The 21,329-nt window shown below is 38.3% G+C and overlaps 5 protein-coding genes across 7 annotated transcripts; 3 read left to right on the top strand and 2 right to left on the bottom strand.

Annotated features, from left to right (window-relative positions):
- The first annotated feature begins 1,617 nt into the window (after positions 1-1,617).
- On the top strand, positions 1,618-6,907 carry hnf1a (HNF1 homeobox a). Its single transcript, XM_020928279.2, has 10 exons — positions 1,618-1,975; positions 3,077-3,276; positions 3,469-3,649; positions 3,726-3,928; positions 4,143-4,285; positions 5,512-5,647; positions 5,907-6,095; positions 6,285-6,400; positions 6,491-6,575; positions 6,772-6,907. The coding sequence occupies exons 1-10, from the start codon at positions 1,683-1,685 to the stop codon at positions 6,900-6,902; spliced, it is 1,677 nt and encodes a 558-aa protein (XP_020783938.1). The 5' UTR covers positions 1,618-1,682; the 3' UTR covers positions 6,903-6,907.
- A 64-nt stretch (positions 6,908-6,971) lies between these two features.
- cunh12orf43 (chromosome unknown C12orf43 homolog) lies at positions 6,972-9,384 on the bottom strand. Of its 2 annotated transcripts, none has more exons than XM_020928383.2 (6): positions 9,244-9,384; positions 9,066-9,096; positions 8,900-8,977; positions 8,729-8,808; positions 8,420-8,504; positions 6,972-7,852 (listed from the first exon to the last, which is right to left on the bottom strand). In XM_020928383.2, the coding sequence occupies exons 1-6, from the start codon at positions 9,350-9,352 to the stop codon at positions 7,522-7,524; spliced, it is 714 nt and encodes a 237-aa protein (XP_020784042.1). In that variant the 5' UTR covers positions 9,353-9,384; the 3' UTR covers positions 6,972-7,521. The 2 variants fall into 2 exon arrangements, with proteins under 2 accessions (XP_020784042.1, XP_020784041.1); XM_020928382.2 differs by having other exon boundaries at positions 8,879-8,977; positions 9,244-9,383.
- Positions 9,385-10,259: 875 nt separating this feature from the next.
- Positions 10,260-12,913, bottom strand: unc119.1 (unc-119 homolog 1). The gene is made up of 5 exons (XM_020928221.2): positions 12,591-12,913; positions 11,512-11,625; positions 11,283-11,391; positions 11,016-11,188; positions 10,260-10,945 (listed from the first exon to the last, which is right to left on the bottom strand). Exons 1-5 carry the CDS (start codon positions 12,802-12,804, stop codon positions 10,833-10,835), a joined length of 723 nt encoding a protein of 240 aa, XP_020783880.1. The 5' UTR covers positions 12,805-12,913; the 3' UTR covers positions 10,260-10,832.
- A 359-nt stretch (positions 12,914-13,272) lies between these two features.
- pop5 (POP5 homolog, ribonuclease P/MRP subunit) lies at positions 13,273-14,971 on the top strand. 2 transcript variants are annotated; one of them, XM_055161362.1, is made up of 5 exons: positions 13,273-13,345; positions 13,419-13,522; positions 13,901-14,050; positions 14,140-14,223; positions 14,323-14,971. In XM_055161362.1, the coding sequence occupies exons 1-5, from the start codon at positions 13,326-13,328 to the stop codon at positions 14,421-14,423; spliced, it is 459 nt and encodes a 152-aa protein (XP_055017337.1). In that variant the 5' UTR covers positions 13,273-13,325; the 3' UTR covers positions 14,424-14,971. The 2 variants fall into 2 exon arrangements, with proteins under 2 accessions (XP_055017337.1, XP_020783881.1); XM_020928222.2 differs by having other exon boundaries at positions 13,419-13,561.
- Positions 14,972-15,124: 153 nt separating this feature from the next.
- On the top strand, positions 15,125-20,866 carry rnf10 (ring finger protein 10). Its single transcript, XM_020928220.2, has 17 exons — positions 15,125-15,692; positions 16,205-16,389; positions 16,467-16,672; positions 16,751-16,841; positions 16,919-17,103; positions 17,174-17,310; positions 17,399-17,553; positions 17,628-17,756; positions 17,841-18,096; positions 18,232-18,365; positions 18,495-18,612; positions 18,694-18,795; positions 18,879-19,016; positions 19,128-19,222; positions 19,305-19,362; positions 19,679-19,843; positions 19,923-20,866. The coding sequence occupies exons 1-17, from the start codon at positions 15,530-15,532 to the stop codon at positions 19,994-19,996; spliced, it is 2,391 nt and encodes a 796-aa protein (XP_020783879.2). The 5' UTR covers positions 15,125-15,529; the 3' UTR covers positions 19,997-20,866.
- Positions 20,867-21,329: the final 463 nt, after the last annotated feature.

Genomic DNA, 21,329 nt, shown 5'->3' with positions numbered 1-21,329 from the left:
GATAATTAGAATTACAATGTATTATTATTATTATTATTATTTCAAAATTTACTTTAGCAGAAAAGTTCATGTTATCTTCAAAAAAATCTACTTTCTTTAGCCCACAGGCTCCATGTGGTCCCTTTTGATAAAGCCAGCTTGTGTGGTGCAGAATTAGTCACAGTCCTAAATGAACTAATGGAAATCCGCACACACACTACACATTGCCCTCTGTCCGTTTGGTGAGGAGTTTCCCCCTGAATAGTACAATGGGACTTAATTACAGGTCAGTAGCATGTCTCAGGGAGATAGAGGGAGCTCTGTTACCCTTTCCAAATACAGTATAATGCCATCTTCCCAAGGGTGGGGTGGGGTAACAGGAGCCCCACACAAAAAGGTGCTGATAGGCTGAACCTGAGAATGGTATAAGGTGCTCCCAGTTGAGAAAGTGAGCGTTTTACACTGAAAGAAACTGAAAGATAAAGGACTACATTAACTCTCAAAGGTCTTACCACTTTTCTTTCCCATGTAGCTACTTCCTACCACCAACCTTTTTTTACTGCCAAATCTGAAAACCAACATTTCCAGCAAAGAGCAAGAGAGACACCTATAATAGAAATAAACAGAAGGAAGACATTTTGATAAAGGTTGAAAGATTCCATATCTTTTTGTAACATATACACAAGAGACTCATAACTCAAATAAGTAAAAGTAGAAATACAATTCACAACAGTTGTTTTTAAGAAAAACAAATGTTGTGCTCCTTTTGACAGCAAGGACAGATAGACAGAGGACAGTTATTTAATGTTTCAAAGTGATGAACTGCTGTTTAATTAGTAAGTAACATCAACACATGTAACATCCCCCATAGGACATAAAATGTAATGTATACATATACAGTTGTGTATACACTTACATTTTGAAAGAGATTGAAATAAGTGTCAAATTCTAAAAACAAAACATAGATGTTAGATGTTAAATTAAGACTTGTAGCCTGTTGAATATAATTACAATATTAATTTATTGTAGCCAAAAGTAAACAACCAAGAGGGTCACATCATGTTGGACCAGGCTCTATGATAGCCTCCAGGTTACACTGTACTGATGGATGACACAGCAGTGCCCTCTTGTGGCATCAACAATGAGAAGGGGAAGTTGAGTTCCACTTGGACTCTTTCTTTGATCATATATGGTCAGTGATTGTATGCATTTGTTCAAAATTGCCATTTCAACATTGTTAAGTTGAAGAAAAGTTTTTATAGGTAGGAAGTGCAGTTACAAATCCAAACATAGTGATAAGCAGTAAATTAGCTTTATTTTTTCTGGGTTCAAACTTTGAGTTGAAATGTAAGTAAGCTGTTGCCACCTCAGCTGCCAAGTTTGTCATTTATTGGTGTTTAAAATGCACTTTGGTCGCTGCTGGGGCTTGAGAGAGCAGGGACAAAGTTCACCGGGCCTGTGTAAGGAGGAGGGGGTGTAGAGGAGGTTCAAACAAGAAAAAATTGACCTTTGAAAAGCAAAACAGCAGGTGGAGAGCTAAAAACTAGGCAGCTCAGGACACATCAAGAGGAAATACTCAAGAAAATTAAAGCATACCATGAAATTTTAGTTAGAAAAGGGCTACAGGTGTACTGAGGCCAGGGCAGTCTGCTGGGTTGGTTTAGCTGTGTTTGTTTGCAGTAGCGGGATCTATCTTCCTAGCAATGGACGCAGAAGACAGGACACCAAGGAGAAACCAACTGACCGCACTTCAAGAACAGCTAGTCTGGGCCTTGTTGGGATCTGGACTATCCCGGGAGGTCTTGATCCAAGCTGTGGGGGAGCTAGAGCGGGACAGGCTGAGCAACAGTGGTGGAGCCGAGAAGGCAGAGAGGGGCGATGGGGAGAGCTCGGAGGAGGGTGAAATGGACTACCCGCCACCTATTTTCAGAGAGCTGGACAAATTAGATCCAGAAGAGGCTGCCAAGCTAAGAGCTGAGGTTGACCGGCTTTTGCAGTAAGTCTCCATTATTAACAGATTCTAAAATTGCCCAGAAACACCCAAAATTAGTTTACAGTTATTCAGTTTATATTTTACCATCACAGGAGGTCATGCATACAAAGACTATACAAAGTGTTAAAAGCACATTGCAGTATCCTAGTCCCAAATGTCATGTACAACCTTGAATTTATATTTTTGTCCTTTTTGCCACATGCACAAGTACAATCAACTAACTAATTACAATCATACCACTTTACCTGACAATATATCCATACTGTTAACAACATATCCATGCAATTGCTATATATAAACTTGATATTATCCAGTGGTTCTCCAATCTTCCTTTCTCAGCCTGTCCCTCACTGCAGACTGGCTTCTGAGGCGATTTTTAAAGAGGGTTCCTCCTTTGGCTGGTTACTAATTACCCACCCTCATCATTATTCTGTAACCATTTCTTAATAAATCAGCTATATACGCAAAAGCTCGAGGTGAAGATTAATAGAAAACAACTAACATGTGACGCTGTATGTTTGCACAAGCCGGTCAGTGCTATTTCAGCAATGATTTTAAATATGTGGCAAGCCAGTGTGTGAAATCATGAACTATCTAGCAGTGTATTGTGATGGTGATAAATGCAATATTGAAATCATGTTAAAGAAAAAAAAAAAGAAAGAAAAAAAAAGAAAAAGCTTACATTTTAAGTAATTCTCACAAATGATGTACCCTAGCCCAGACTAGAGAAGTATGAACTTTGATTTCATTTTGTATTATTTTCATCTTCTACAGTGTAACATTATTATGATTTAAAGCTTCTTTGGTTTTCCTCTTATTGATCCAAATGAGGGCCAAAGTCCAGCACTTTGGCCCTGTGTGCTTTCCCTTATCTCACTTTGTCAATATGCCTCAGTATACCACTTCCCTCTTAAGAGCAAAGTATTCTGCACACTATTTTAGATTTACAAATTAGGTTATGTTGATTTATTATTAGTATTTGTCAATTCTGACTCAATACATATGAGATGGTTACATTACAAGGTTCATAACACCTTTTTAGTGTGAAACCTTCAATATATTCATATCTGACACATAACAGCATGTTTTCTGTTTTGTCCATAGAGAGGATCCATGGCATGTTGCAAAAATGATCAAAAGCTACATGCTGCAGCATAATCTGCCACAGCGAGAGGTGGTGGAGTCCACAGGGCTGAACCAGTCCCACCTCTCACAACACCTCAACAAAGGCACACCCATGAAGAACCAGAAGAGAGCTGCACTGTACAGCTGGTACGTCAAGAAGCAGTGCGAGATCAGCCAGCGTGAGTATACAAACTAATTTATATATTTAGGAAACAGGCAACATTGCAATGGCAGTGAGGAGTTAATAAAACTTCATAATTATCATTGCACTTTTCTTGCAATGCCATCACATTTAAATTATTGTGCAGATTTAATTAATATGACGATAAGCACAGAACAAACCACAAAGTATTGCATTCAATTACCTTCAGAGTTTACCAATGCCAAACATGGGCTGGCTTCAATGGATGACCAAGGAGAAGACAACAGGAAAGGACGCAGGAACAGGTTCAAATGGGGTCCCGCCTCACTGCAGATCCTGTTTCATGCCTACGAGAGACAGAAGAACCCTAGCAAAGAGGAGAGAGAGGGCTTAGTGGAGGAATGCAACAGGTAAAATAAACTGTCTAGAATGGTTCGAGCCAATGTTACTTTCTGTTGGACATGTTTTTGAACCATGTGTGCACAGGGCAGAGTGCTTACAGAGGGGTGTGTCCCCGTCCCAGCTGGCAGGGCTGGGCTCTAACCTGGTCACTGAGGTGCGTGTGTACAACTGGTTTGCAAACCGTCGCAAAGAGGAGGCTTTCCGCCATAAACTGGCCCTGGACACTCCCTACACCAACCCCTCTGTCAACTCTGCAAATACAGCTCTCCCTCCAAGTCCAGAGCACGGTAATATCCTCATAATGTATCACTTGTTTATGACTTCACAGTCCCCTTTTTACCATGTAAGCTTTATTTATTAAGCCTTTGTAGTTTATAGTGTAGTGTACTAGTAACTATATATAATATAATATAAATAATTATTATATATATTAGATATATATAATATATATATAAAAAGTGTGTGTGTGTACATATATATATATATATATATATTGTCCAGGCCTGAAGTACAGCCAGCAGATCTCGTGTGACACTCTGAGCTCGGTGAGAGGTACAGGAGGGGAACGTGTAGGACGGTTGGTGGTGAGCCCTGTGCCCCTGGAGCCCAGTCACACTCTCCTCGATAGCCACAACTCCAAAACGGTGAGAGATCAAGAAGAGAGGCGTTTTCTCTCATGATAATTGTGCCCTCCTCTAATATTTGCACATTTGACCAAAACAAGGCTGTAATAATACAAACTTTTCTAAAAACCCTCAGATATAAAACCTGGCACATTTATTCTATATTTATTTTTTATTAAGCTATTATTTTAATCATTAATAATAAACGAATTAATAACTCCAGATGGAGAATTGCATTATTATAGATTTTATACAAGTGCCAATATTAGTGGAGAGCATATGTACGGGTGTGTTGAGCTCCACGCTAGACCGGAAACACGTGACCTTCACTTTTATAAACCTTTATGCAGACCTATGGAGCAAGTGGAGCTCCACTCTAGAACGTAAAGTGTTGTTTAAATAAGATTGTGTGTAATGTAGTTTATAAAATGTTTTTACATTCTGGAATTTGTTTGCACATATATTCAGGGTGCGATTTGTGGGGGGAGGATTTCCCCCTTCTAGTTTTCAAATCCCCACCTCTGCTAAATTATTTTAATATCTGGTGGGGACAAGGACCGCAGAGCCATTAATGCAACTTCACTGAGATTGCTTAAAATCTTAAAATATCCCCCCTCTGGTTTTTCGTCAAATCGCACCCTGTAGCTTATATAATAGGCCGTGGGTGACCAATAATTTTTTAGAAAATTATTCATTTTCTGGTCAAACAAATGTTTTTTTTTGTTTTTGTTTATGATTTATTAATGATTAGCTTCATTATAGTAGTCCCACTAAGATTAATAAATATCCCTTTTACAAGTGGGTTCCGTGGGTCTATTAAAGTAGATATAATATAATAGGTGGGATCTAGCTGGCCAACACGGCAACATCTGTTCAAGACATTTTTTTTTCAGATACAAAAAAATTACACCTTATAAAAGTAAACAGTTCACATGAAAGTAAAATAAATGCAAAAAATTTATTAATTCAATTAATTCCATAAAGACATAAAAAACAGCGTCTTCTCTCTCAATTAGGCCCAAAAAGTTTCAGGTCATTCTTCACGTGTGTAATGCTTGGTTTTATCTAAAAAAAAAAAAAAAAAAAAAAAAAAAAAAGTGTCCATTCAAGCCATATGTACCTCATTTATAAAAGTGGAGGTCACGTGTTTCGAGTCTACAGTGGAGTTCCACTCACCCCCATATGTCTGCAGCCAGACCCCTCTTGAGAGCCCTGCACTATTATGGCCTGACCATGCTCTTATCCAGGTATCAAGTGGTGGATCACTGCCCCCTGTCAGCACCCTGACGTCACTGCACAGCCTATCCTCCACCTCCTCTCAAGGGCTGATCATGGCCTCCCTGCCCAGTGTCATGAGCCTGGGGGAGTCTTCATTACTTATAGGTATGTCTATGACTTTGTATTGAAACAGCATGAATTTCTTCATAGTAGTTCAACAGTAGTGGAGAATTTGCTTACCCACACACTAAAGTTGCCTGTTTGACCCCTGCTTCAACAAGTGAAAGTTATTGTTTTATCATTAGAAAAGACACTAGTATCACTTTGCCTTCAGAGTCTTTTACTATTGTTTCTTGTAATGAAATAAAGCTTACCAAATTCAGTGTACCCCTGATAATTGTATATTTTGCTTCTTGATTTCCAGGTTTAGCTTCCACACAACCACAGACTGTACCTGTGATAAACAACGTGGGGGGTGGCTTCACCACTTTGCAGCCCATCTCGTTCCAGCAGCAACTCCATGGCTCCCCACAGCCCAATCTGTCACAGCAGATCCAGAGTCACATGGGAGCCAGTCCATTCATGGCCACCATGGCACCACTACCCTGCCACAGTAAGCAAAAACATGGAAAAACTATATTGTTAGAATGCTTTATGATGAACAAAAAATATCTAATTAGTACAAAAAACATAAATAAGGAATAACAGAGACGTATAATAGAATAAAGGGGAACATATATATATTAAATATAAAGGCGATTTTTCATTTTCATTCATTTTGTTTTTTGTGTACATGTTATAGTGTACAACAAGTCAGACTCCCCCCAGTACCATTCGTCCAGTCTGCTGTCCCAGGCCATGGTCATCACTGACAGCAGCAGTCTGGGCACCCTCACCAGCCTTGCAGCTGTCAGACAGGTAGAAGAAGAGGCCAGAACTGCAACACAACACTGCAAGACATATAAATAAAAATAGATATAATGTATACAATTTTCTACTTTCTGATAGATACTTACAGCTGACCCAGACGAAGACACAGACACACCTTTAGAGGAAGAATCATTACATCTCCAGCCTCATACACCTGTACCAGGTAATTATTAATCAATATGAAATTTACATCGGAAAAGAGAAGCTTTTAGGTGATACACAAAATCCACTATTATTTTCTTAAGTGGAAATGCATCATTATTGTCTGTGACCGATAGTGGTTCTCAAAATAATTGTACATTGTACATTCTTACCACGTCAAATGCTTTTATAATTAGATATTTCATGATTTCTAACAGCCTCTTCGGAAAGCCTGGAATTGTATCCGTCCTCTCAGTCCACAGAGAGTCACCAGTCCCACCTCCTGTCACCTTCACCTCCAGACATAAGCTCATACATCCCTTCACAACTGGTCTCCACTGCACAGTGACAATGGACCAATATATGGAAGTGTATATGGGCAAAGCCCAGACCATAGCAATGAGAAGGATAACCGGAAGGATATTGGAAATATAATTGATTATGCAAGAACATGTACATAGAAAAGGTTCCAGTAAATACAGTAGGCTATATTACCAAGAAGTCACAAGTTTGGCAGCTGTTAGAGAAAAAAACTGTTGTCACTGCATGCTCACCAAGTATGCCTAGTATGAATAATTTTACAGAGTAATTTTTTCCTTAAAAGTGCAACTATGCAAGTCAAAAATCCACATATCGTTCCACCAGAGAATGAGTTTTGTGCATAACATGATCATAATTCATGACACAATTAAATACACTTCTTCTATTTGGACTTTGTGACAAGATGGTGCTAAAATGAATTCAATCTATAGATTTGAGTCTATTAAAGTAAAACGAACAATTATCAAAACATAATGAAATTTAGATTTGTTTTTATTTGAAATTAACTTGTAACGTGTGAATGGTATGTTACTTTTTTACACAATGAAAGGTGTATCCTAGAAAAACGATTAAAGTCTATTTTCAAAAACATAACTGTGACAATAATTATTTTAAACATGGAACTATGCATGAGATGTGTGTCAAAGTTATTCCAACAACTGTCCCTCTGAATTTCCTAATGAATCTTTGTTCTTTTTCTTCTTTTTCTTCTTCTTCTGTTTTATTGTAGTTTGTACCTCATGTTGGGTTGTATGTTCACTTGGATTGTCAGAAGTAGATTTTGAGTCCTCTTGATCATTGTCTTCTGGATTTATTTTCCTCTTTTTCTTTTTCCTTTTCATGTTTTCTTTTCTTTCCAAGCTGGGAGTCCCTGGTGTCTCTGAATCAGTGGGGAAATGTGATGTTGATGGTGGTATGAGGTCTTTAATGGAGATGGCGGCCTCCTTTAATCGTGTTTCCATCTCGCTGTCACTGTCACTAACGATATAAAAATGTTGGATTGACATACACATTTGAAGTAATGTTGTAAAGCATTTTCACTCACAGTTAACTTGTTCTGATAATAAAAGTGAATCTTAAAGGCGCATTGCATTCTTGTGGAGGGTCTGTCACCTGCTTGTCTCCAAGGAAATGTTACTTTGACTGGAATGTTCCAGGGTATGACATTACACACGTCTGTCTAGCATTTATTAATTACAAGTGTTAACATTGCTCAAAAATACTATAATTCTTCCTGTAAATAAGGTAGCATCCACAGGTCTGACCTGTAAAGTAGCCCATAGTTGTCTCCCTTGATAGGTTTAATAATGCAATAACATCTTCATAAAGACAAGCAGGTTTCAGACGTTTCACCAGAAAGGTTGTGCAATGCACCTTTAAATACATCTTTCCAAAGGGCTGACGGTACATAAAATTAGAAATAAGTTATAATTGATACTAATTGGAAATATTGCAAGGATCCAAGGGAGTTAATGAAGAAACTTAGTATGAACACACATGTATAACAAAGCAAAAACAACGCTTATCTGAATTTTAAATGATTACCTTGAGCTGGGAATGTGGCGACGTTTTGGAGGAGAAGGTTCTTCATCTTTTTGTCCTGGGACTGAAGTGGTGAACAGACGAAAACCTAGAAAAAGTATTTTTTTAGAAGAATGTTTTACTTTTAGTTTATGACAATTAAATATTAATCAGTATTGATACATATTTATTATCAACACCTATGGTAACTATCAACACTATGGTATGGTATGTAAGATGTAGGCTTACACAAGAGAATAGGCTTAAAATATCTGTTTACATTTAAAATTTTAAAATTTGGATTCTAAAAAGATAATGTCACCATAACTTTACCTTCATCCTCATCATCCTTATTGTCAGTTGTTTCTGTATTTACATTGGGTCGGGCTGAAGACTGCTTCTCTGATATGAAACTGACAAAGACCCCTGGTCAGTAAACAAAACAAACTTCTATTCATAAAAAACTGTTTTTGTCATACCAACCTATCAAGCATTGCACCTAACTTTTTCGCCACATGCATCTGGAAGCTCTGAGTGACTTGGAGCTCATTACCATCATGATCATGGTCTGCAACAACTAAACTGTTCAAGAGAAAAACAAGAGTGAAACAAAATAATGCTTTGCAGTCTGTGGAGCACTGTTATAAAGGTTTACGCCAGTAATACCTACCGTTTTGAAGATTTCTTGTTGCTACTTGCGTCTGTAACAGATAGAATCAACTAACTTAACTAGTAGACTACAATACAATACAGTTACACGTACTTAGGCGTTGTAGTTGTAGATTTGTTTCGTGTTCGCTTATTTTGAACATTTTCATAATTCGTACAACAAAGTAGGGATTGTTTACCTTTATCTCCAATGGCGGGACTGTCCCACACAGCCTCTTGACAACGTTTGAGCAGTTCATCATCGCTACTACTGGAGTTTTCAGCCATGTTTGCACTGGAGGCCGCCATGTTCACCCACGTGCCACAGCGGCTAGTTGTGTTATGAGTTTGGAATTATGGGATGTGTAGTTTTTCTAAACACATGCGCGTAATAAAAGTATAAATCTCATTGTGGTAAGTGTTTTATTCACTATTTCCAGAAAATAATATTTTAGACAACTTCTCTACTTGAATTTTATTCATGCAACAAATCATGTGAGCTTGGTGGAACTCGTTTATAAAAAGCTACATTTCATGGAAGTACCATTGTGGATGCATAAAATTGAATTATATCATTGGTAAACGTTCTGTTTAAGCATTAAGGTTGACAAGTCCCTGATGATGTATAAAAGAAAATGTAATTTAAATCATTTATCAGTACATGAAGATGTTTTCCCTCAGAGCAAATAAAATAAAATGAAATACAATAATCACAAGATGAACTGAGGTTGAAAATTTCCTTTTCAGGAAAACTACTAAAATTACTGCTGAAAAACATCACGAGCCAAAGGCAACGCTTACTTTGCACGCAGTTCATAATTGCTATCCATGATTATAGCCACATTACTGCAAAAACCCAATACATAGACTATGCTATGTGATGTTCTATGCATCTAAGAAGAGCTGCAGAGTGTGAGCCTTGTAATTTGGTCAGAGAGACATTAGAGTTCATACAGAGAGCCAGTATGGGACAAGGCACAGAATTATGTTAATCCAGTCAACGATTGGTTTGAACATAATAAACTAGCAGTGTGCTATATCTTTACACACTGACAAAAGAAACATGAATGGGTGTCCTAGTTGAGCAAAATTATACAACATACAGTTGACTAAAAGGAAATGGTACCCAACTGTTGGCAAATCTTTAAATTTAGCACCGGAGCAGTACTTTGCACACAAATGTAGATAAAACTTTGAAAGTAGATACCTAGGAAGATCAATTCCAACATGAATTTATTAAGACAAATCCTATATTATACCTTGTAGAAATGTATTCAATTTAAATACAAGTATCCAAATGCTGCACATGATTAATAAAGATTTTTAAATAAAGAAACTACTGGTAACATAATGATGTATACTTAAAATACTGCAACTCATGTACTTCATGTCATTTTTGCAGAACAAAAACAAAACACACATTACAAGCAAAAGGTAGTTCAAATGAGAAGATCTAAACTTCTGATAGAGATCTACTGGATTTTCCCATAAAGGTGTGTCACTAAAGTGTCCCTTTCCAGCAGAGACAACAAAATGTAAGGCAATAGTTCTAAAGCAAAACATGACACAGACTGAGAGAAGAGAGAAATATTTAGGACAGCTGTCCCTTGAGTCCCACAATGTGAGCTCTGTCCTGTGCTGATGAATGAGTTCATATGAAGGCAGATGTGGTCCGCTGGTTTTGAAGATTGTTGCTGTGATTTGTCTTTATTTTGAGAAAATACTTCAGCTCCACCTCAGCGAGCCTCAGGATAGATTTCATTTTGCACACAATTTGTCCCATACAACGTTACAGACCACCATTGTAGGCGTAGTCTGCCTTATTGTGCATGATGAGTTTGTTATCCACAAAGTAGAAACTGTCTGATCTGGTCTCATATGGATGCTCCACCATTTGGCGAACTGGGTGTGAGGGGGGTAAGGTTTAGTGAATGTAAATAACACAGCACACAACAAATTACGTAAAACTTACTCAGGTCTTCTGGAAGCTGTGGAAACTCATAAATATGTTCACATGTGTTGCGGCTGTTGGGAATGCAAAAGCCAAAGTCAAAGTCAAAGTTCTTGAGAAGATGCCCCTGAAAGTAATGTCTTTCAATCATACGAAAGCTGTTAATTGGTCGATCACCAACTGTAAACTCAACACTGGAATAAGAAATAAAAACAGCCATTAGATATTACATGCCAGTCATCAAAAGAAAGTAAAATTTAACAAAGATGGGGAGATTTTGTAACTTACGTAGCACCAACTGTGCGCAGTTTTAGAAAGGCTGGAGTAAACTGGTATCTTACAAAACGTCCAGCACTGATGTCCACATCTGCACCCTCTTCTTCACTTTCAACGGGACCTAAAGCAAACATGAGATTTTTTCAAATCTTTTTTGTGTAAACAAATGTAATTATATTAATCAAAAACATGACAAGCATAAATCAAACTTGTTTTACATTAGAAAATAGATCACACTTACCACTGGTAGGGGGTTTAGCTATTTCAAAAAGAACTGTTCCTGTCTCCAAGTCTCGGATTTTGAATCGTGTGAAGTCAATATTGTAAATGTTGTCTTCAGGTTTACACAAGTAATCTGAAAGGCAAAACAATGATGTGTCTGTGTGAACAAATCTAATTATATTAATCAGAAACATGACAAACACTTTGAGGCCACTGACTCCCCTTTGATAAGGGGAGTCAAGCCCCTAAGGTTTCAAGCTCATGGCACAAGTGAGTAATAATATCATCAGGAGAAACAGGATTACTACCTACTACCTAGGGGTACTACCATTGTTTTTACACCTGGAAAAAGTCCAAACAAGCCAGACTAAGTTCCTGAATGACAAAAACTGTTCAATAATGAATACACCGTGATAAAACATTGGTGACAACATCACAAGACAGCAAATAGTCCAGCTCCATTACTGAATGTTGTCAAACCAAACATAAGTAAACTATTGAGAGAAAACAAATCACATAGCACATTATCCCCCTACTTTCCCCAATAGAAAGAATCAGTAACTAAGGAAGCTTTGATTACCTTGACAACAGACAACAGTAAAGCACATTAATGTGTACCACAAATCAGGCAAGTATTACACAATAAAATCAGTGAGACTTACATTAAACCAAAAAACAAAAACAAAACAGAGAAAAGATGAAAAAGAAAGAAAATATTTTACAGTTAAACAGTGAAATTAAAACATTCAGAAGAGAAAAGGGAAGAGCGTTTGACTAGTAAACCCAGAATAATATATTTCTGTATTTATATACAGACTCGTAAAGTATTGAAGAAGTGTCTTTCTGGATCCCAGACAAGAAGAGCATGGGACTTCAAATTCAATTAACCTTAAATTAACCTAATGCATATCAACATCCATTTCCTTACATTACATCACGCTATAAAAGCCAATTTTATAGAACATACTGCCATCATATTAGCGTTAACTAGGAGAGTATAATCTTAGCTGTATCCAGAAATACAATATCCTAACACATCCTCACCAACTTTCTTCTGAAAATATAATTTTAAACTTAGTTAACATGTTACGTTAACACCCTCGGTAACATCCCGCAGACCTAGGATGTGATCTGGGGAAATATCTCTTCCCAGAGCCTTAAGCTCAACCTCGGTGACAACAGGCCACTTTTCCATCTGACTCCGCTTCGATTTGAGCTTCTTCAGCATTCCTCCTACAGTTTTTCGGTCCTGATCAACTTCTCCGTGTGTCTTGTTGACTGTGGATACTGGTTTGCTTCGAGAACTGCTCATGCCGGATTGTGAAACATATAAAAACGAAAAACAATTGTGCTGTTTAATTTAGGTGCTGCTCAAACAAACTAAGGTGTAATTTCAAGATGGCGTCAAAGTGTACAAGGAGAGGAAATGCGAGCTTCCGATTGGCTGAAAGCGATGAGGGTTGTCATGGTTACAAAAGAGCTGTGGAAAGGTTTTGTGTCAGGATTTGCCGTTTACTCTCTGCATTTCTGAACACAAATCACACAGACTACTTGTATACTCTTTTTTAACATAATTAACAAATGGCACACATTACACCGCATTCTATCAATATTATATATACAGTGAATTACAGGATATTTTACATGAGCATTTGCTTAGCTGTCAGCACAAATCGTGCTGCCTTAATTATTATATTAAGCGTACCCCTCCTCCAAGGCCACCCTGCAGTAAAATATAGTGCCCACTATGGGGCGCTAATGAAATTCGGAGAAAGAGAATATTTTGTTTAAGGATGTTTTTGCAGGGAAGAAGCATGTGTAGCAGCTACAGCTATGGTCCGGGTGAAGTCGAGGTAAGCGTGCTCGCAGTGTATATTTTACGCAGTCTGTCAGTTTATTCTTTTCACAACGACCTTTTTCTATCAGGTATTTACTTTGTGAAGTAAATGTGACGGACCGAAACTTGCTGTTGCTGCTGGATGACCGTGCAGTCACCGCGACAGTGAAGGATGTTGTCCAGCGCATTCACGGTGACTATGGGGCAGCTCTCTGTAGTTTTGGATTTTCTGGTGAGCTACTGTCACTGACTTACAGAACTAATTTCAGAAAAAAATATACTTTCAATTACCGTGTAAAACAGAATGTCATTAAGCAAGGCAACTACCATGAGGAAGCGAATGGGTCTGTGACCAATCTCACTCCTTACCATTGTTAAGAGCTTTTCATTCTCTCATAGGCCTATTTATGAGACTTTATGGAGTTGTATCTTTTATATATTTATGTTGCAAATAAAATAATATTGCAGTAACATTTTGTGAAGTAAAAAATAGAAACTAAATGTTGTATAATACTTCTTATCTAAGCATTATCAGCAAGATTTAGTAACCTGTGTTCTCTCTTATTCCCAGTGAAATACATTAATGCTGTCACTGGAATCATATTCCTACGTTTTCCTAAAAAGTGTTACAAACAACTTTGGACTGCATTGCCTTTTATTACCAGTATTGAAGCAAGAGGGAAGAAAATTCCCTGTTTCCTCAACTGCATCTATGTGGGAGGTAAGAAATTGACATCCAGTAGTAGAATAAGTTGCACAACAATGTGAAGCATTAGATTTTTGCTGTATTAATTTTTTTTATAATACTAGGAACAATTAGAACATGCCAAAAGTTTCTGATACGGTATAATGCTCATCAGCTACGTCGGATGCTCCCAAAATGTAAAAGTGACGGTATGCTTTTTGTTCTTGCATATAACTATACTATTAAGTGAATGTTACTGATGCTGAATTGATATTACATATTCAGTTGTATGCTGTGATCTTACTTAGATGAAAAACGCAACATTCAGCAAGCCATTCTGGACTGCTCTCTCACACGAACGCATACAGATGAGGCAGAGGATGCACTAGAAAGTGAAGAAGATGAGTGACCTTCAGTAATATTAGGCGCAATTGTATATATTGATTTGACAGACTTTATATTAGCTAAATTAGGTATTAAACTTGCAATTACTACTTATTAGCCATTATTTCCCATCAGTGATGTGTGTATTTACTGTAATTGGATTGCAATTTTAATTATACTTCCAATAAAATGTCAATCACTAACAAAATACTTAGTCTTACTTGTGTTGTAAGGTAACCACCTCAAAGGCAGAGAGACGCAACTTGTAGCAGCGTCACGATGATGTTTCTCATGTCGTTGGTGTGATGCTGAGACAATTTAAACAGTCTCTTTGTTTACCTCTATTTGATTGTCTTTAGTAAAACATAAAAGCACATATTTGATTAATTTATACAATACAATTAGCTTCCCATTTTAGGGCCAATGTAGAACATAATGCTACATTGAGAAGTAAAGGCTAATAAGGCACTCAACTATGCTCAACTATTAGCCTATGTCTATTAATGATCTTGTTGTCTTCCCTTGCACATTTTTGTATTTGTCTTCTGTATTAAATTAAAAGCACTAAACTGATCTGTTTGTGTTTTTGGAAAGGAATTCGGTTTTATACCATATATTGTTGCAATAGATAGTCGTATTTATTTAGGCCTACAGGTCAGCCGCTGTTAGTTACTGAGACTACACTTCCCATGATTCATAGTTAAGCTTCGACCAATTAGAAACTGGCATTAGCTACAAGAAGCATACGGGTCCTTCGGAGCACTGTCTGGCGACCCGTCGCCATTAGTGCAGTTTGATTTCGACCGATATTTTTTTTTGCCTAATATTTTAAGCGTTGCGTTTGGGGACTTGTATTAAGTGCCCTACGCCTTTTAGGAGGCATACAGCGTTGATCTAGTGAGGAAGGAGCGCGTTTTTAGGGGTCTTGGCCCCGCGTGGCGAGCTTTCGTCCTCCTCTCTAAAATCCAATCTAAGTTGAGACGCCGATATCGTGTCTCTTATTTTTTCTCGGTTTGTTTTGTTGCAAAGATGTCGCCGTGATGGGGTCTCCGTGTTTGACAGAAATGATTCAGGGCCGTTGCCGCCTGACTCGCACGCACTGCAGCTCATTTTCTTTGGTTTTTCTGTTTGATGCTCGAGAGCTCAGCGGCTCTCAGCTCGGAGCTTGGCCTCTGCTTTGCCCACTGCACGGAGACAAATATGGAGAAAAATCCCAACAACAACACCAGCAGCAAGGTTCCGCCCCGTTCCAGCTCTACAGGCCCGACAGCGGGCGACTCTAAACCCAAAGCAGGTGAAGGACCGCGAACACTGTAATCATGTCATGTGAAGGTTCAGCACTCTCACCAGAGGCCTTTAAGGGCCTAGCAGTAACGCAGCTGTTTATCTAGGCTTACGTAGCTGTCAAAACATTTGACCCATAATCTTTCAAATCAGGGCCATCTTTTATTGCACATTTCTGTTTTATTATGACTTGTACTGTTCTGAAAGGCATATTTCTTGTTATATGTTTTTATATATATTTTGAGTGAATTTGAGGGAAAACGTGCAAATAGATGACACCCGTGGCACTGACTCAACTATAACTTATGCATTTAATTCTATATATATTTGCTGTTAAAATTGTTTTTTCATATTAATTACTTGTTGTGTATTAAGCACTGACAGACCCTGTGAAAATCTTCTGTACATTTGATTAGTTGTACCTTTTGAATTTCAGTTGTTGGCACCCACCTGTTAAACACCATTTTATTGCAAACATGATTGTACAGGTAAGCTAAGCTGTTGTTGTTTTTTTGTTATCAGAAAGTAAAAATAATGGAGGCTCAAAGCGGTATAACCGCAAGCGGGAGCCTTCTTTCCCCAAAGTGGACAGCTTCCCTGGTCCACGACACACCAATTCACAGAAAGGCAAAAGTTTTGACAAGAGACCCCCTCAGAGAGGTGGAGGGCGCCAGTATGGAATTACAGGTGGAGGACGACGTGAGGAGGTGTGCGCAAGTATTTTGATTGGAGAAAATTTATCTTTGATTTCATTTAAATAACCTAATTTCTTTTGCACATTCAGGTAGCAGAGACGCGCCGGGCCGAGTTTAGCCCGGCTCAGTTTGCTGGACCTAAGAAAATTAGTTTAAACCACCTGCTGAACTTCACGTTTGAGCCTCGTGGTGGTGGTGGTGGTGGTGGTGACATAGGCCCCTCCTGTTGGGGGCGCCGCAATAAATGGGGCCACAAGCACAAGCCCTTTAACAAGGAACTTTTCCTGCAGGCCAAGTAAGGTGTACTTCAGAACTGTGGTGGTTGCACTTTTTTAGTTGTTGTTAAAAATCATGATTTCTGTTTATGTTGCAGTTGCCAGTTTGTAGTTGCTGATGACCAGGACTACAAGGCACACTTCGCTGATCCAGACACTCTGGTTAATTGGGACTGTGTACAGCAAGTGGTATGTGCAGTAACGTAGTGCTGTCCATTTCCACTTTATACAAATCTTGAGCTTAATTAAATTACATACCTTTTCAGCGCATTTACAGTCATGAGGTGCCATCTTGCCCCATATGTCTCTATCCTCCGGTGGCAGCTCACATAACTCGTTGTGGGCACATTTTCTGCTGGCCTTGTATGCTGCACTACCTTTCTCTTAGTGACAAGAGTTGGTCAAAGTGCCCAATCTGCTATGAGGCAGTCCACACTGGTGATTTGAAAAGGTAGATTAAAACTTTCCTGTTATAATGTCTATTTGAAGTTTATTTTAATGATTTGGCATCTTTTGTTAAGTGTTGTTGCAATGGAAACCAGACAGTATATGGTTGGTGATGTCATTACTATGCGCCTGATGCGGAGAGAGAAGGGAGCACTGGTAGCGCTGCCCAGCTCACAGTGGGTGAAGGTGGAGGAGCCTGTTCGTTATGGAGGTGAGAATGTTTTTTGTTATTTTTTATTCTAAAAAAATTTTTATCTGCAGCAAGACTAAACTTTAACTTTGGTCCTTTTCTTCTTTAGATTCATCTCTCAGCCCGTACTCCAAGCTGCTGCTTATCTCTCCTGAGCAGGCCTTGGAAATGGTGGGTGAGGAAAAGGCTGCGCTGCACTCTCAGCTAAGCAAAGAAGAGGACTCTCAGGGCTGTTTTATCCAGAGTGCTCTTTGTCTTTTAAAGGTAACTGACTTGAAAAAGGTCAAATTCAATCCTTCTTCAGCTCAATTTTGACTAGTTCTCATTTGTGCCTTCAGGAACGGGAAGAAGGATTGTTGCAGCAGCAGAAATCAAATGCAGGGGACAGTTTTGATTTGTCCTCTCTGACTGTTGAAGAACCACCTCCTCCAATTGAAGAAGTGATTAAGAATAGCAACAGCACTAAGGTATAAAATACTCTCTGCTTTCAATCATGACACATTAGATATGTCTAGTTAAGAGTTATGTAACTCTGCCTTTTCAACATATAGCCAGTGCTGCAATACGCTTCAGCATTTGACGATGAAGTGTTGGAGCTGCCAGAGGATGGTTCTCAGCAGCCACAGCTCCCTGAAGGGGTATTGGAGAGTGTTCTGGAGGACGTCCCAGAGGAGATCCTAGAGGCTGCAGCAGAGACTGAGCTTGAACTGCCTGAGGACTTCACAGATGATCCTCCACTGTGGCAGCAAGACACAAGCCGCCCCCCAAATAATGTGGTGCATGGACCCTACTACTATTTCTATCAAGGTGAGTAAACTGACTTGTATATATTAGTTCAGTTAGTTGATAGTTGATAGTTCTGCATATAAAATTATATGACCTTTTTAATTAAATTTCTAGAAATGTGAAACTTTTATATGCCATTTATTCCTTTGCTTCCAGCTGACGACTGCCAGCAGATGTTCTTGCATCCAGTGAATGTACGTTGCCTGCTGCGTGAATATGGGAGTCTGGAAGCCAGCCCTGATACAATCACTGCTAAAGTGGTAGAGATAGTAGGACACTCAGTCACTGAGGTAAAAACATTTTAAAATGCAGTTAAGTGCTGCATTTTAGTATTCTAGTACCCTAGTAGAATTTTTATTTTTTCCACTTGACTTGACTATAATGTGTATATACATAAATAAATGTACTGATCATTTCAGGATATCCGTCGCAGACATCGTTATCTGGCCCATCTGCCGCTCACGTGTGAGTTCAGTATCTGTGAATTGGCTTTGCAGCCACCGATAATCTCCAAAGAGACTTTGGACACTTTTGCAGGTTGGAAAATGTGACTTTCAAATGTAGTTGAACACACATTGATTCTTATGTTAACTAATCTAATCTTTGCATTGTTTTTAGATGACTTGGAGAAAAGAAAACGTCTGAGACAAAAGAAGGCGAGGGATGAGAAGCGCCGTGAGAAACGCATTGAAATTGAGGAGAATAAAAAGCAGGGGAAATGTATTAATTTTTCAATTCTTCCACTACTATAATAAAGGAAAAATGTTTGGTAATTAATGGTTGTCAATATTGCATTTTCAAAGACCCAGAAGTTCATATTGGACTTGAAAACCCACATCATTTCCCAGCTTTTGGGTCTCCTCCATACAACAGCAGCCCCCCAGTCCAACCTGACTTCACCTTTGCTCCTCCTTCACCCCTCAGCAGCAGTCCTCCTGCTGGTATGAACACATTTTTAAATCAAAATGATTGAGGATAAATAATGTTTTTATTTTACTGCATCTTTACTTTGCAACACTGTTGTAACACTGCAAAAAATATTTTCATTTTAGATGGGATGATATTTCCAAGTCTGAATGCTCAAAGCCCCTGTGCAACTGGTGTAGGAAGTGTGGAGGAAGACAGTCACTGCATGTCCTTTGCACAGGTGAGTGCATCTTTAAAATTTATGTCTAATTAACTGTAGTTACTTAGCATAGTTTTCATAATCTTAAACTTGTTTTGTTTAGATGCTTAGAGACGGAAAGGCCAGAGTTGATTCTGGACACAGGATCTCTTCAAAGAAAGGTAAATTCTGATTAATTTTTAACCTTTTTGTTGTTTTTGTCAAAACAAATGTGTCACAAGATGTTTTACTCAGTCTGTATTTGTGGTAAATAAAAAACAATAACATAAGATTACTTGCTAAAATGTTCATTGCTTTATTTGAACTGAAGTATGTCAGTGGGAACAACCGTTGCAGAGTGCAGATAATAATACGTGCTTTGTGTCGTTTTTCCTGTTGAACCAGTCTGCTGAATCGAGATCCATTTGAGGCTTTGTAACAGTCAGTAATAATACCCCCCACCCCCCTTCTTTTTTTTTTTTTTTTTTTTTTTTTTAGGTGCGCTGTTGGCACCACCTGCTGCAGATAGTGATGGAGAGAGTGACAACTCTGACCGTGTCCCAGTGCCCAGTTTTCAAAACTCTTTCAGTCAGGCTTTTGAGAAGGCACTTCTGGAGCTAGACTCTGTTCCAGTTTCTTCTCCACAACCTGCGGTTGGACAAGGTCTGTTTTTTGACAGTCACCTTTTTGTTTTTATTCAAACTGTGAGTTGATTTTATCTTTGTCTTTTTATGTGTTTCAGAAGAGACAGGAGGCAAGAAGAAAAAGAGAAAACAGAAGCTTCTTTTCAGCACATCAATGGTCCACACAAAGTAGACAGTTAATTTACTTAAGTTGCAAATCTTTTCACTGCCTTTTGTTCATGCAGCCCTTTTCAACTCTAAGCTATGGAAGCAGGGTTTGTGTAGGTAATGCTTCAGCCAGTTTGTTGGCCAATGTATCTTTAAATGTCATGCCAGGAATTTATTTTCTGCAAGAAAACCCAAGCTTTGCAGCAGTTGGGTGTACCTCAGTCTGTTCAGTAATATATTGCCCATTAGCGAAATGAAGCCAGTGCACACACAGTCCTCTCAAGAGACTGAAACCAGAGTTGCATGGTTTTGAGATGGTTAGTGTTGCTGCATTTTTTTTGAAGCCCCAAGTGTAACAGACGGATTATCAAAGGGTGTCTTTATGTTTGTAGCAGTCAGCCAACTGCAATATACTACGCCCCTTTGAAAATTTACCAGTGATGCTTGGTGATTTCAAAGTGCAACTCTGTGAACTGACTGCCTTCAGTGTTATTATTAGGGTAAAATTTGACCAAGAAGATTCTGCTTAAAATTAAAACAAATTAGTAGAAAATTCTAATTAGCCCACACTGCATAGACAGGCTTTAAAGACAGTATTAAGTAGGTCTCGGCAGGACTAGCTAATCAACAAACATGCACTTTTCTCATTCAATCTCTGATTCACTAGGAGGTTAAATAACTTAACCATTACTCCTGTGTGTCAGTTTCTAACTGGGATGTTGGATTAACGCTGACAGATAAATGATTGTGGAAAAAATAGGGTTGATTTTATTTTGGTTGAAGCTTCTGAATTGCATTTATTTTTGATCAAATGTATGGACTGTGTACATTCTAGTCTGTTGAAATAAACTTTTATGCATTTATTTGTTTTTAAATGCATATTCAGCTATTCCTACACTGTGTGGTTGCAAGATCTTTTATACCACAAGAGGGCGGCCTTCAAAGTGTTCTCAGGTCATACTTCACAAATAGTCTTTTTTTTTTTTTTTGGCTTCGCTTACCTTCATTTTATTTATTTCTATTCCCCAATTTTCTGTGTTCTGTAATTAGTAAGAGTATATGGACTGCATAGTTCCACCTCAGACCGGACATGATTTACCTTGCAAATACACTTGGATAAGGATTCGTACATAAACTTGGGAGTTTCGACAGCACCAAAACATCGCAAAGTTAAGGTGTTATATCCTGAATAACCTGAATAGACATAATGCAGTAATACATTACTGGATTTGGGCAAAGTCGTGCAACACTAGTGTGAATATTTTTTTACATATATATATGTATGTATGTATGTGTGTGTGTGTATATGTGTATATATGTAAACGTATACCATTAACATTGTACAGTTAATGAATTTA

This window comes from Boleophthalmus pectinirostris, unplaced genomic scaffold (assembly GCF_026225935.1).
Source record: "Boleophthalmus pectinirostris isolate CB_2022bp ecotype Guang Dong unplaced genomic scaffold, ASM2622593v1 HiC_scaffold_4, whole genome shotgun sequence".
Classification (NCBI taxonomy): Eukaryota; Metazoa; Chordata; class Actinopteri; order Gobiiformes; family Gobiidae; genus Boleophthalmus; species Boleophthalmus pectinirostris.
The sequence above is the reverse complement of the archived record's forward strand: the minus strand, read 5'-3'. Positions and strand labels throughout refer to the sequence as shown.

What these genes read in the sequence shown, in the direction of transcription:
- pop5 (XM_020928222.2), top strand. Translation starts at nt 13,326, where the DNA reads ATGGTCCGGGTGAAGTCGAG. An exon ending in ATGGTCCGGGTGAAGTCGAG is followed by an intron (nt 13,346 to 13,418) that starts GTAAGCGTGCTC and finishes TTTTTCTATCAG; the next exon opens with GTATTTACTTTGTGAAGTAA. An exon ending in CCCAAAATGTAAAAGTGACG is followed by an intron (nt 14,224 to 14,322) that starts GTATGCTTTTTG and finishes GATCTTACTTAG; the next exon opens with ATGAAAAACGCAACATTCAG.
- unc119.1 (XM_020928221.2), bottom strand. Translation starts at nt 12,804, where the DNA reads ATGAGCAGTTCTCGAAGCAAACCAGTATCCACAGTCAACAAGACACAC. An exon ending in TCTGCGGGATGTTACCGAGG is followed by an intron (nt 11,626 to 12,590) that starts GTGTTAACGTAA and finishes TTTGCCTTTCAG; the next exon opens with ATTACTTGTGTAAACCTGAA. An exon ending in CTGCGCACAGTTGGTGCTAC is followed by an intron (nt 11,189 to 11,282) that starts GTAAGTTACAAA and finishes TTCTTATTCCAG; the next exon opens with TGTTGAGTTTACAGTTGGTG.
- hnf1a (XM_020928279.2), top strand. Translation starts at nt 1,683, where the DNA reads ATGGACGCAGAAGACAGGACACCAAGGAGAAACCAACTGACCGCACTT. An exon ending in GAGGTTGACCGGCTTTTGCA is followed by an intron (nt 1,976 to 3,076) that starts GTAAGTCTCCAT and finishes TTTTGTCCATAG; the next exon opens with AGAGGATCCATGGCATGTTG. An exon ending in GCCTCATACACCTGTACCAG is followed by an intron (nt 6,576 to 6,771) that starts GTAATTATTAAT and finishes GATTTCTAACAG; the next exon opens with CCTCTTCGGAAAGCCTGGAA.
- rnf10 (XM_020928220.2), top strand. Translation starts at nt 15,530, where the DNA reads ATGCTCGAGAGCTCAGCGGCTCTCAGCTCGGAGCTTGGCCTCTGCTTT. An exon ending in TAGGACACTCAGTCACTGAG is followed by an intron (nt 18,366 to 18,494) that starts GTAAAAACATTT and finishes TGATCATTTCAG; the next exon opens with GATATCCGTCGCAGACATCG. An exon ending in ACAACCTGCGGTTGGACAAG is followed by an intron (nt 19,844 to 19,922) that starts GTCTGTTTTTTG and finishes TATGTGTTTCAG; the next exon opens with AAGAGACAGGAGGCAAGAAG.
- cunh12orf43 (XM_020928382.2), bottom strand. Translation starts at nt 9,352, where the DNA reads ATGGCGGCCTCCAGTGCAAACATGGCTGAAAACTCCAGTAGTAGCGAT. An exon ending in AACAAGAAATCTTCAAAACG is followed by an intron (nt 8,978 to 9,065) that starts GTAGGTATTACT and finishes TCTCTTGAACAG; the next exon opens with TTTAGTTGTTGCAGACCATG. An exon ending in TTAGGTGCAATGCTTGATAG is followed by an intron (nt 8,809 to 8,878) that starts GTTGGTATGACA and finishes GGTCTTTGTCAG; the next exon opens with TTTCATATCAGAGAAGCAGT.